General features: G+C 39.5%; 1 protein-coding gene across 3 annotated transcripts in view; it reads left to right on the top strand.

Moving 5' to 3' along the window:
• The window catches only part of LOC129743935 (neural-cadherin), an 833,438-nt gene that overhangs the window by 277,752 nt on the left and 540,777 nt on the right, over positions 1–14,909 (top strand). For all 3 annotated transcript variants that reach the window (XM_055736178.1, XM_055736177.1, XM_055736179.1), the window contains exon 11: positions 14,428–14,610. In XM_055736178.1, coding sequence (XP_055592153.1) covers positions 14,428–14,610 — 183 coding nt within the window. The remainder of the gene's footprint in view (positions 1–14,427; positions 14,611–14,909) is intronic.

Raw genomic sequence — 14,909 nt, 5'->3', positions numbered from 1 at the left:
ATTTTGACAATTTTGACAATTTTGACAATTTTGACAATTTTGACAATTTTGACAATTTTGACAATTTTGACAATTTTGACAATTTTGACAATTTTGACAATTTTGACAATTTTGACAATTTTGACAATTTTGACAATTTTGACAATTTTGACAATTTTGACAATTTTGACAATTTTGACAATTTTGACAATTTTGACAATTTTGACAATTTTGACAATTTTGACAATTTTGACAATTTTGACAATTTTGACAATTTTGACAATTTTGACAATTTTGACAATTTTGATAATTTTGACAATTTTGACAATTTTGACAATTTTGACAATTTTGACAATTTTGACAATTTTGACAATTTTGACAATTTTGACAATTTTGACAATTTTGACAATTTTGACAATTTTGACAATTTTGACAATTTTGACAATTTTGACAATTTTGACAATTTTGACAACTTTGACAATTTTGATAATTTTGACAATTTTGACAATTTTGACAATTTTGACAATTTTGACAATTTTGACAATTTTGACAATTTTGACAATTTTGACAATTTTGACAATTTTGACAATTTTGACAATTTTGACAATTTTGACAATTTTGACAATTTTGACAATTTTGACAATTTTGACAATTTTGACAATTTTGACAATTTTGACAATTTTGACAATTTTGACAATTTTGACAATTTTGACAATTTTGACAATTTTGACAATTTTGACAATTTTGACAATTTTGACAATTTTGACAATTTCGTCAATTTTGACAATTTGTTTTACGATTTTAACAATTTTGACATTTTGGTTGTGTTCCAAATGTTGACAATTCATCCGATCTTCTATTTTTTATAAATCAATATCCAAAAATTTGCCCTATTTATCGACTTATTGACTCGATTTACTTGTTTTTAAAACGTTCTGAAGTTAAATAATGCTTTAGTTCTAAAAAATACAAACGTCTTATTTAGTTCCCAACATATTTCACTCCACGAATGTGCCGTGAGATAGATAATACGTGAATCGGTTACCATTAGCAGGATTTGGCTCTTTCACAAAAGGAAAAAGTTCTTCTTAGATTTTTTTTTTTGGTTGCTCCTGTTTGGCTGCTCGTATTCGTTCCGCTTCACGATCCAACTTTGTCTGGTTATGATTGGATAAACTTTTAATTAGGATTTTCCCTCCTAACTCGTACTCGAGAAGAACCGGGTAACAGTTGCGATTGTGATCTGAGCGCGGAAAAGTGTTTATTCTTGTAGAAGTTGCTTTCGTTGGCGATTTTTGCTTTTCTCCGCTTCTGCCGGGGGTTTGGTTGAGAAGGTTCCAGAGTCTCTGAGAATGGGGGTTGGGGATAGAATGGTTAAAGTTTTCGGAAAAACGGGTGAATTTCTGCGAAAAATGCACAATTGGAGAATCTCATTGTGCGAATTGACCCCGGCAAGGCCGCCTGAACTATCGTAAAAAAGAAGACTTTTTTCCTTAGTTGATAACATTTAGTACAGAGCTGATCGTCAAGCTGAAGTTGTTGTTTGCAGGGCTCAAAGTTTACTAAGCTGATTTGAGAGCAAAAATGCTAATGTTCTTACTTCATCCAAAAAAGGTACTATCCGAATCTCTCAAGGTATGATGAACACAATTTTATTGGTCAAACATCATACACCAGACTTTTGTTTTGAGAAATAATTCAACCGAAAGCAAAATGTCAGCAAGTGCTGCTGCTCGCTAAAGAGACTAGCATTGCCAGATAATATGATAAATGGCCATCATCCGTAACGAGCGCGATATTTTATTATAATGAGCGATAAAAATTGTGCGATAAATTTAAGCTGCTGCAATTTGTGATGTCTCGCTCGATTTTTTTCTGCCTCTCGGTGTTTGGCTTGGTCCAACTTATTTTCATCTTGCCATTTTCATGGGCAACGGAGAGAATAGAAGAATATCTTCAAAGAACAAAAAGATGGCCGCATTCAGCATCCGTCCCAGTGACAGTGCCAGTGTTTGCTGAAGAGATTTTCCCTTTTGTGGAAATGAACGTGTGGTCTGGACGATGATGGTTCTAGTCCTAGCACAAGATTTTTGTCGCTTTGTCTTTTCTTCCGGGAAGTTTTCCCAGCCGAGCAAAACCATCAATGCAAGAAGTCCCTCGGATTGTGCCTTGAATGGGGAACCGAAACTGACCACCACCCAGGGATTAAAACTTTTTTCCAACGAACTTTATGGATGGAGCGGCATTAGCTCGGGAGGAAGTGAAAAGTGGGTCAGGATATGAATCCGAGCGCATCCTTATTATTATTCGGTTGAATTGGTCGACGAAGCAATTTTATGCATGATTTTGTCATCACAAAAATCTGGTTCCTACGCTGCTGTCCGGAATTCTAACTGCCGGAAATGGGAAGTGGGATAAGGATTACCTACCTACTGGAAAAAAGAAGGTTTGAGAGTCGTCGAGTTTCCGGATCAATCAGGCGAACGATGCAATCGCATTAGAATTTAGATGGTTGATTTCGTTGCAGGAAATTTCGAAGTAAATTCTTTTGCCAGGTAATATGTCTGATAAAAGAAAAATCTTACACTGGGAAATTACATTATAAGATGTTAAAGATACCAGATAAATGATACGGTCAAAATTTGGTCAAGGGAAAACGCGTGTAAATCGGTGAAATCGTTTATTAAAAAAATCAAATTAAATTTCTTAGTCAAGTTTAATTTGTATAAAATTCAGGAAAAATATTCAGTTAGGCTTCCGCTTTTCCAAATCCGAATTGCCCGGCCTTACGCCACGCGGTCCTCTAAGAAACCAACAGAACATGCAAAACATTAAGAATAGATTTTACAAAAACGTCAGAAGGATCGTTACGATTCTACTGGCAATTTGAGTATCCTCTCTTACCTCCTTTCCGTGTAGTCCTGCGTGAAGTCCTGGATGAGTTTACCCATGTGGAGAAGCTCGGGAAAGCACTCTCCAGAAGTTAGCCTCTTCTTCTGGAGAGTGCTTTCTCGAGCTTCTACACATGGGTAAACTCATCCAGGACTACACGCAGGACTTTACGGAAAGAAGGTAAGAGAGGTTACTCAAATCGTCAGTGAAATCGTAACGATCCTTCTGACGTTTTTACAGAAAACCTGGGTGATTGGTGTTATAACCTTAGAGGCCATAGTTAATTAAAGTTCTTTTTACGGATTGCATTTGAAGACTTTGGGATCATGGGTGCCATTGGTGACTCATGATACTATGTACCCCTCAAGTCCATTGCCCATGATTCCCAACCGGGCCTGCAACGAAGGCTATACCCGTGATGGGAGACCATACTCGCGCAAAGCGCTTCACGGCAATACTCGTTTTTTCGTTATACACCAGTGAAGCTGATCAACTAGTCGTTCGCCGCTACTCATGACTCGAGGCTCACAATCGATCTCTTGTCACAGTTCGAGAAGTTTACGAAATGCCTCTCCTCGTGACTTGAGGCCCTCTTTAACTCCGCCCTCTTGACCCGATTCGATACGAGACTTTGCTTTGCTTCTTCTCTTGTCTTGAAAATCCTCTTTCTTTCTGTCTCTTGACTCAATTCTTGATCTTTTTCCTGTAAACATGTTCACCGTATCAACACTTTGAGACTCAATCTGAGGCCTGACCTCTCCTCGTAAGACTTGAGCTCTGGGCGCCACATGTTTCCTGCACAAGGCCCTCTTCTCTGCCCGTCTTGTGCAGATCATATCCGCTATTCGGGGCCAGGAACCTACCAAAAGAGCAGACCGAAGAACACTCACGCGAACACTTTTGGTCACCCCGTATATCGGTTTCGCGACTTCCCGATACACGTGACGATCCCTCCCTGAGAACTGGAACGTATGCACCCAATCACACCACGTTTGTGCCACACTCGATACGCAGGCTGTTGGCAAGCTGACTGTACCAAGTGTGACGTGTAGTTCTCTTGGTCGTACACCAGGTGGCAGGTGGCAAATCTGTAGACATGTTTCCATTCTGGACCACGGAGAGATGAAACTACGGCCCAGTACGGTCCACCAGAGTCTAGCCCTTTTCGTTGCTGAACCTAGTTTCAACTACAAGATCATCAAATCTCAACTAACGTCTCTTCTGGTACACTGATTACGATCACTTAACTTTGTCCGTCACCCTGTCGAATCGATGTCATTCGATGAGCGCTCCCTCTTCGTAGGGGCTCTCACCTTTGCCTTTGTTGAAGTACACACGCGACGACCGGACTCCACGACCGAACTTACACCGCGGCAATTGATCCCGATTGACGAACCGCGCGGCAAATGTAAACAATAACAGAGAGTCGCCAGTGAGAGAAAGCGTCAATTCACTATGGGTCGATTCACGATGACGTAGGTATTCTCCCTTTTGTGGTGACAGTTCGCACGTCCTGTTTACAAAATTTTACGAACGAGAAATGGGGTGCGGCGAAATTTTTCGTGTAGCTGCACGGTCAAGAAATTTAACTCAAAACTCAGTTTAAGGATAGCAAAAAACCAAGTTCCATTTTGTGAATTTAATTTAGCGCATTTTTTGGTTTCTCATGTTTATCTCTTTGGAAATGAACAGAAAGTTGAAAATTCGTAAAGAAAAATCGAAAAGGAGGTTTGTTTATTAAAATGTTTCAACATGTTTTCAAACCCCTTCTTCAACAAATTTGTTCTGGACAAACCCACTTTGCATTGAATATTCTGGGAAAGCGCGTCTACTTGAAATAAAAAAATCCCATCAAATGTCCAAATGTGGAAACATCTAAAGAATTCGAATGTGCCGAATCGATTGTCCGGAAATTTCTTGTGTTATTTTGACCGGAAGCTGTAAAACAAATGCACATACTTATACGACAACACTATTCAGGGACAGAAGAATCTAATAAAGGAAAATTCTCCGGAAAACATTCCGAAAGAAAAGGGTTAACTATTATAAATTTTTACTATATGATATTTTCGAAGAAATAAAAATAACCAGTTTAACCACTAATCACACTGACATGAGACTTATAGAACAAAATTCTTCTCAGTTTTTGGCTAGAAGCCTCTAATTGTCGACATTGCGCGGCAGCAATTCGAGCATGAAAATTTTACTGGTATCGACATTTTCGTTCATTTTCGAGCAGCGCCAAAAACCAAAATCGAGTGTCCAGTCAGTGGTCAGTGGTTTAACTTTTAAGTTTAATTTCATCTATTCCAGCTGGATTAACAAACGAAATGATTGATTTTTAATTATTTGATACTGAAAACATATAATTTTCTTTTTAATTTTTTTTATCCCAAAATTGAGCTGAGTACTTTTGCTGAAAACGTGTGAATGAGAATTAAATGAGGACCGAAATGTTTGCTTTGCTTCCTCAGCGTGTAGAATTGGAAAATAAGGAATCAAAACAGGAATCGCGAAATGTCAAAACCAGTGAGGCCAGGCAGTGCGTGAATCGACCTATTGTTCTAAAATCGATGAAGAGTGAATTCGTAGAGTTCACTGGAATTGTTGCCAGTTAAACAGATTGGAAATCATTAATGATGTCTTGTCAATTTGACGGATGGATAATCCAAGGATATAGCAATCATTATTGTGGCCTGACCTTTATACATGACTAGACGAGAATAAATGTTATTATATTATCAGTTATTTAAGAGGAGAAATCACCGTGAATTTGTTTTATGAAATGAATTTGCGGCTTTATCGGTGAGGGTTAAAGAGTTGAAATGAAAGACGGATAGAAGATCAGAAGAAAATTCTAAGGTGGTGAAAAGAGCGAAGAGCATTTGAAATAGAAGCTTGACCACATACTAAATTCTTTGTCCCACACCAATTAACTGTATTGAAGAAGTAGTACCCAATAGAGAAGGCACTACGTTTTTCGATACAGTTAATTATGGATGGTTCGACCGCCATGTGAGTGTGCACATGTGCCGAACGGACAAAAAATTTAGCATGTGGTTGCTCTGTTAAGTCTTCTATTGTGCGATATCGTTCCATCGATGGCTAGGTAGATTTCTTATTTTCGTTTTGTGCGGATGTTCCAACTGGATTGAGTTGTCGCATACGGTCAACGGTCAGAAATCTTGGCCTAACTATTTTCGATTATCGGAACGATGTTTTGTAATTGATTTTTATAGCCGAATTATTTTTATTATTTAATAGTTATATGATTTTAATCGCCGTAATTTGTATGATTATAATTTTAATGGCATGCGCGGCGGAATGAAAACTAGAGAGAATTTTATTTTACAGAAATTTGAAAGAAAGGTGGATAGACAGGCATTAGTGCGCCAATAGGAGAAAGCTTGATAGGTGTTGAAATTTTAGGCTAGAGGGCATGTTGATGAAAAGCTCCCATGAATTGCTCCCGCCTTTGCTCTTCACTAGCTTACTATACATGAGAAACTCAGAAAGAGAATTCCCATGTATAGCGAGCCCAGTGGTTTGAGAGCGTGTTTTCACGCAGCTCGTTTGAAGTGTGCGTGAAAACACGCTCTCAAACCACTGGGCTCGCTATACATGGGAATTCTCTTTCTGAGTTTCTCATGTATAGTAAGCTAGTGAAGAGCAAAGGCGGGAGCAATTCATGGGAGCTTTTCATCAACATGCCCTCTAGCCTAAAATTTCAACACCTATCAAGCTTTCTCCTATTGGCGCACTAATGCCTGTCTATCCACCTTTCTTTCAAATTTCTGTAAAATAAAATTCTCTCTAGTTTTCATTCCGCCGCGCATGCCATTAAAATTATAATTATTTAATAGGAGAAATCACCGTGAATTTGTTTTATGAAATGAATTTGCGGCTTTATCGGTGAGGGTTAAAGAGTTGAAATGAAAGACGGATAGAAGATCAGAAGAAAATTCTAAGGTGGTGAAAAGAGCGAAGAGCATTTGAAATAGAAGCTTGACCACATACTAAATTCTTTGTCCCACACCAATTAACTGTATTGAAGAAGTAGTACCCAATAGAGAAGGCACTACGTTTTTCGATACAGTTAATTATGGATGGTTCGACCGCCATGTGAGTGTGCACATGTGCCGAACGGACAAAAAATTTAGCATGTGGTTGCTCTGTTAAGTCTTCTATTGTGCGATATCGTTCCATCGATGGCTAGGTAGATTTCTTATTTTCGTTTTGTGCGGATGTTCCAACTGGATTGAGTTGTCGCATACGGTCAACGGTCAGAACTCAACTCAATCCAGTTGGAACATCCGCACAAAACGAAAATAAGAAATCTACCTAGCCATCGATGGAACGATATCGCACAATAGAAGACTTAACAGAGCAACCACATGCTAAATTTTTTGTCCGTTCGGCACATGTGCACACTCACATGGCGGTCGAACCATCCATAATTAACTGTATCGAAAAACGTAGTGCCTTCTCTATTGGGTACTACTTCTTCAATACAGTTAATTGGTGTGGGACAAAGAATTTAGTATGTGGTCAAGCTTCTATTTCAAATGCTCTTCGCTCTTTTCACCACCTTAGAATTTTCTTCTGATCTTCTATCCGTTTTTCATTTCAACTCTTTAACCCTCACCGATAAAGCCGCAAATTCATTTAATAAAATATTATCAGTCTAGATCTCATTTCGTCCTTCCGTACCTTTGGCAAGGGGAGTTCCTTCTCCTCTGGCTCTGGCTTAGCAATATCATTCATCTTCCTGTCCTTATTTCCTGATCTTTCTTCCGAGTTCTTCAATAAAGTCTGTCGGGGTCTCTACTAAATGGAAACACTACCTGACTGGAAAAAGCGCCGTAGAACTCAACCCCTAAGAGTTTCGGATTAATACCCCTTTCTATTACTCTCATTACTAGGAAAATCTGCTATCGCCTTAGATAGTGTCTTGTTTTAGCACAGCGAGGACTTAAAAAATGTGGAATAAGTCTCTCTGCCCTTCAGGTATATTTACTGAAAGTTTTTAACAGCCCTGAGAAGGTATTGCCTTGTTTGGCGGAATCCATCAGCTGCTTCCCTTTTTAAGGCTAGGCCGTTTCTTTATTCACTACCACTATTCTTTTAACTGGGATCGGAAGCGTTCTTCACTTACCAATTCTTTTTTAAACTGATCTTCGGTTTTACGAATGTTCTCGGTAAAGACGATTAAACAACAACTCTCTCGCTCTTGAAATTTTTTTTTCCCGTAACTGTTTGTACCTCTTGTCTAATTTTCCACAGGGACTCGATTCAATATACAAATCAAGATTTACAAAAGTTGGCCAAAATTTTTTTTTTGAGATAGCACCAGATCTCGACGTTTTGTGCATTTTTAAGTCATTTGGTAAAAACATTTAAATTATGATATTTCGGATTCCCTTTGTACTCCCCCATGGTGATTTTTGATGGTTTTAAGTCGATTTTTAAGTGACTTTTTCAAGAAAAAACCATTTTTCGACGTTTTATACATTTTTAAGTCATTTGGAATGAAAATTTAAATTTCGTTTTTCCGATTTTCTTTAGTCCTTCCTTTGATAATTTTTAAGATAAAAATACCAAAACTTTGAGCTGGATTGAGGCACCCGTAATCAAAGTCCGATTGAGCTTAAATTTTTAACAGGTTAGTTTGTTGGTTAATTGTGAGCAAGGTAAATTCTACAGTTGTATAGGATTTTTCCCCTGTACTAATTAGTGTTTTTCTTTGTGTTTTATGTGACACCTGAACGAAAATTTTTACGAAATCGACTCACCTGGACTTACTTTCCTCGAATCTATTGGAGTACAACCGGAAAAGCTGCAAATCCGTTCCCAAATAACATCATAAAAATCTTCGCACTGCTTAAATTTTTGAATTCGGAATGGCTGCCGCAGGTATTTGTTTTGAATGCAAACTAGACTTGGCTAAAGAAGAAGATATTGTGTGCAAGGGATTTTGCCGCTCAACTTTCCATCTTAAATGTGCTAATCTGAACACCACCACCCGTGATCTGGTTGTTAACAGCCACCAACTGTATTGGATGTGTTCTCAGTGCACTAAAATGATGGCAAATGCAACTTTCCGACAAGGAATTGCATCAACAAATGCTGTTCTCCAGACTGTGTGTGAGGAGCAAAACAAAACTTTGCTTGGTTTGCAAAAGGCGATTGATCAAAACACGGCTAGGATCAATGATATTCTGGCTCGCCATCCATACAAGCAGATTGAAAAAAAAAGAACACTCAATGCCACTCCACACAGATTAATTACACCAATCTCGAAAAAAAGAAAAGTACCACCGACCGAAAAACGATTCTCCAAAATGCCAAAGCTTCAACTGATTGGCTGCAAGAATGTAGATGCTGATTTGCCGGTTACTATCGCAACCAAAACTACCGCGCTTCCAGCCGAAAATAGATTTTGGTTATATCTATCTGGTTTCGATCCGAGTTCAACCAAGGAACAAGTTGCTGAGCTGGTGAAGATGAATCTTAAGACCGATACTGTCGACGTAACAAAGTTAGTTCCCAAAGGTAGAAATCTTGCCGAACTTTCGTTTGTCTCGTTCAAGGTTGGTCTTGATGTGCAGTTGAGGAATGCCGCTCTCGTTAGCTCATCATGGCAGAAGGGAATTTCTTTCCGCGAGTTCCAGTTTGATCGCAACAAGGAAGCTCCTTTTTCGTTCGAGTTTCAGCCCAAGTGACGAATCTTTGGAACAATGCCGAACTAATAGCCCGTTGGAACACCGTACCCCGCCAACCACCTCACCCGCCCAGCCTGATTTGAATCGTCCCGTCAGCGTGTACTAAGAGAACGTTCGAGGATTGAGAACAAAAACAAACAGAATGTTTCTCTCCCTAGCTTCATGTGAGTACGATATTATTATTTTCACTGAAACCTGGCTGAATGACAAAATTTCAAATTCTGAGTTGTCAGGCAGTTATATTCACCGCAATGGGTCTACGAACGTCATGCTGACTGCCTCTATGAAATTTGTGCACTTTCAAGGGAACATGACAGTCTTATTGTGGTTGGAGACTATAACTTACCAAACCTTAGTTGGCAATTCGATGACGATCTGTGCGCATATCTACCCGTGAACGCATCGAGTGAACAAGAACTTATCCTCGTCGAATCTGTCCTATCTTCAGGACTACACCAAATGAATCACATTGCAAACAATAACATGCGAATGCTCGATTTAGTTTTCACGAATGACGTTAAAAATATTAACATTTTTGAGCCACCGATGCCTTTACTTGACGTCGATATGCATCATCCTCCTATTATGATGTCGATTTTATGCGAATCAGACTCTCAATCCCGACCACCGGATGAATTTTATGTTGACTTCAAACGTTGCAATTTTGAATCGCTCAACGAATCCTTGGCTGCAATAAATTGGCAAAACATTTTAGTTGGCTCAACCGATCACGTGGTGGGATTTTTTTACGACACATTGAACGGAATTTTCCGAGATGTTATTCCAATGAAAAAACGGAGTACTCGTTCTGCATCCCGTCAACCTTGGTCGAATCCTGAACTCCGTAACCTGCGTAACCGGCTTCGAAAGGCAAGGAAAAGGATCAACAACGGCGATAGCATGGATCGCTTAAACGAATTACGTGACTTAGAGAGCGCCTATAACTCTTTGCATGTGACGAGTTTTTGCGAATACATGAATCGCATTCAAGACAACGCTCGCTCCGACCCCGCATCGTTTTGGTCTTATATAAGACAACGGAAGGGTAACCAGGGAGTACCACAAGTCATCAGCTTCAACGATACCACCGCCGAGACACCGTATGCTGCTGCAAATCTATTTTCGTCTTTCTTTCAGAGCGTGTTAAGTAATAACTCACCACCTTTGTCTGAATCATACTTGAGTAGTTTGCAGAGTCACGATTTCAACCTGGGTATGCTGAGATTTTCCTCGAATGATGTTTTTCGTAAGATGGCTGCACTGGATGAATCGAAAGGACCTGGACCGGACGGCATTCCACCACTCTTGGTTAAAAAATGTGCTGCTTCTCTTTCCGCACCAATTTCGATCATTTTCAACAAATCGTTGGAGGAGGCTGTATTTCCTGGGACCTGGAAAATTGCCTCGATAACCCCAATTCATAAAGCAGGAAACATGAATAGAGCAGAAAACTATCGAGGAATTTCAATTCTGAGCTGTTTTCCGAAAGTTTTTGAGAGCCTCGTTTACGATGTGTTGTATCAAACTGTGCAACATACCATCTCTGAAGATCAACATGGGTTCATGAAACGTAGATCAACGACCACCAATCTCATGACGTACGTTTCGAAATTAGTTGGCAGGCTAGATAAACGTAAACAAGTCGATGCCGTATATGTAGACCTGAGTAAAGCCTTCGATAAGGTACCGCATGATTTGGCTGTAGAAAAAATGCGGCGATTGGGGTTTCCGGACTGGCTCTGCAACTGGATTAACTCGTACCTCGTAGGTCGAACTGCTTTCGTACGACTGGGCTCTGTTAACTCGTCTCCGTTTCAAATAACCTCGGGAGGGCCCCAGGGGAGTCATCTGGGACCTCTGATATTTCTCCTCTTCATCAACGATTTGAATACTATTCTTGAGTCGGAAAAACTGATGTACGCCGATGATCTCAAAATTTTCCGAACAATCTCCTCGTTAGTCGATTGCTGAGCTCTCCAAAAGGACATTGACTGTCTTCTCACTAGGTGTAATCAGAACGGTATGGCTCCCAACATAACCAAATGTACTACCATTACGTTCACTCGACAACGAAGGCCTATTAGTTTTGAGTACAACATGTCAACGACTATCCTGAATCGCACATCGGTCGTCAAGGACCTTGGTATTACTTTGGACAGCAAGCTCAGTTTTTCTCAGCATATTTCCACGACAGTAGCCAAAGGTTTTTCGGTTCTTGGCTTCATACGACGGAACACGCAGTATTTCAGTGATTTCTATAGCCTGAAATCGTTGTATTGTGCTCTTGTGCGCAGCATTCTAGAATTTGGAGTGCAAATTTGGGCACCATATCAGGCGGTACAATCAAAGAAAATCGAGAAAGTACAACGATGCTTCGTCAGATACGCATTACGTCAGCTACCATGGAACAACGGATTTGAGCTCCCGCCTTACGAACAACGGTGCTTACTACTAAATCTACCGACGCTGGAATCAAGGCGCGTTTTCCTACAACGCCTCTTCATTTTCGACATCATTCAGAATAACGTGGATTGTCCGGAATTGTTGTCGCTCCTGCCGTTTAATGCTCCTTTAAGAACGACCCGGTCGCAGGAATTGTTAAGACTTTCTCACCGACGAACTCTATATGGTCAGAACAATCCTTTAGATGTATGTTGTGCAAAATTCAACGAAATTGCTAGTGAATTTGATTTTAATTTGTCGAAATCTGTGTTTAAATCTAGGATAAGTTAGTTTAATCTCTGTAAATAATTTGAAGCATATGCAAAGATTGTTAAATAAATAAATAATTTTGGGTCTGCCTGCATAAAGAATACGGTCAGTTTGTGAAATTCGACATGACTCATTTGGCTGCTACCCTAATGTATGTCGATCAGGTTTGAACTTGTGTAAGTAAAAACTCAAAAAAAAAAACGTTCGAAGAAAGCCGCTTTTTGTGCTCCAACTTCAATTCACAAACTTTGTTGGAAAATTGGAAAATTCATTCAATTCATACTGAATCAACTTAAACTGAACAATACATTAAATTACAGAAACCAAGTCATCGCAAAGGAGACACGTTTTTATATGAGGTTTCCCGGGGGCTCAGGAATATCTTCCGGTAAAAAGACACTTGAACTGCGGGATGAAAATATGAGAGAGAAGAAGACTTTCCAACTAGAAAATTAAGAGCTTTTTTGTGCCGCAGACGTGCAGTTGAATGATTTTTCTGCTTCTACAAATTTTTCCCTCCACGCCTTTGTAAGTTTTGTTAAGTTTTTTTACTCACCGTTAAAAAGAGTCCAAAAAAAAATCGCTAAAGAGCTCCTTTCCACCGAATAAGAGTTTCTGCCAGTCTAGGGAATTTCAAGCGCAAGAGTTCAAGTTTGAAGCTATCATCAACGATTGGCATCCTTCTGGCATGGCCTCCAGGAACTCTCATTTGGCAAGTCTTTTCCATCTTCTCGTCCCGCCAATTTGCCCTCCTCCGAACTTCTGTAAGTAGAAAACTGCGCTTTCGCAAAAGTGCCACTCGTTTGAATAGTTATTCTCTTCTTCCTACGACGATTGCCAAATGCCACCAACTCCGGTCCGGATTCTTCCAATTTCGATTTCCTCCGGATCGCGCGCCAATTTGCCTCAATACCCATTGATCCCGCGATAAACCAATCCGATTATTATCGGAAAACGTTGAAACTTTTTTCCCCTGCCAAAGGAATACAAACACACCGGCATCGATTCAGGAAAAGCGGGAAGAAGATTCCGCGGAGACGCGCAGAGTTAATTTATTCAAAACTTGAAAGTTTCCCATGATCCTTGTTCCGGCAAATTTTGAGCGATTTCGCGTTTTGCGAGTTGTTTCCGAGCTTTTTGAGTGATGATGATGACGTTGAGGAGCGAGATGGGCAATGTTTGCGTCGGGAGAAAACAAACATGCCAATGATTGCTTCCCGAATTTTCACCCTCGGAGGCAAACCACTTTTGTGGAAAACTTTGGTGAAAAGCTTTTTGTTTTTATTTTATTAAGGTTTTTTTTTCGTTTTTGTGGGATTCTCTCCCGCTTGGTTTCCCGCTGAGATTCATTTTCTTTGTAGGAACGCTTTTCAAAACGCTGACAAGCTTTAGTCGAGCCAATGAGTCGATGGTTTGCTTTGCTCTTGAAGTTCAGACCAGTAAGAGTTTTTCCGGTGGTAATCGTTGATCATGGATCCTTGAGTTCAACAGCAACCGGCTGGATTAATTACTCGCAGCTGAAAGTCTTTTGAAGAGCTTTGGGCGAAAGTTTTTAGTTCCATTGAAAAAATTTCTAACACAAAGTTTAAGATAAAAAAAATTGAAATTTAAGATTCGATACCTTCCAGAATAATTTTTCAAAATTGTGTGGTATTATCTTAGGGTTTTTTCTGGAATAAACACCTGCAAACTTTTGATCAGTTACCAAGAAAAACTAAACTCCAATTTTCAACCGAACCAATCATCAGCACTCATTCAAATCACGTGCTCCGGTGCGGTTGAAGATTTTCATCGGGTAATTGGGAAATATTTTCTCCGAACTGCCCACACCGAAACAGGAAAAATACTAGCGCTCAGCAGTTTTCGGAATGCTGGGTGCTGAATTGATATCGTAGCCTTAAACCCCTAACAACAATGCTCCGGAATGGCCTTCCTCGACAATTTCGCATCCCACTCACAATCGTTGCCAACTTTTGAATGAAAAAATCCACTGCAGAATCATAATTTCAATGCCTTAACGTTTTTTTTCTCCTCTCTTTTCCCAATTTTTATTCCATGCTTTTTCCGTGTGTTCATCAAATCCGAAACAAAAAATAAAATAAAACGAAACGAAACAAAACAGAACAACGGCGCCCAGCAGTTGGCATCGGAAGCGACTGTTTACATACAATTAGAGGATGTAAACGACGAAATTCCGCTGTTTACCGAACGTGAACAGGAAACAGTTCTGGAAGGCGAACCGATCGGGACCAAGGTAACCCAGGTGAACGCCATCGACAAGGACGGAACGTTCCCCAATAATCAGGTGAGTCGGAAATATGTATCTAGTAGAAGAAAATTAAGGAATATCAATCCGAAGAATTTGACGATTGCAGCGGTTGGCGAGAAGAAAATGTGCTTCATTTTATTTGGTCGAGTTCATCAAAAAACTATGAAATTTTTTTCATAATTGGATTTTTATTAGTTTCTAAGCACCTGAAAGTATACCACCGATGTGGTCGTTTGGGAAAATTTAACGGCAATTTTTTACTCCTTTGTGTAGGCAATCATTTAAAGTTGTTAAAGTCTTTCAATTATTTTTAAATAAACAAACATAAATCCTAC

Source organism: Uranotaenia lowii, chromosome 2 (genome assembly GCF_029784155.1).
Source record: "Uranotaenia lowii strain MFRU-FL chromosome 2, ASM2978415v1, whole genome shotgun sequence".
Classification (NCBI taxonomy): Eukaryota; Metazoa; Arthropoda; class Insecta; order Diptera; family Culicidae; genus Uranotaenia; species Uranotaenia lowii.
Note: the sequence above shows the minus strand (reverse complement) of the source record. Positions and strands in the feature narration are given on the sequence as shown.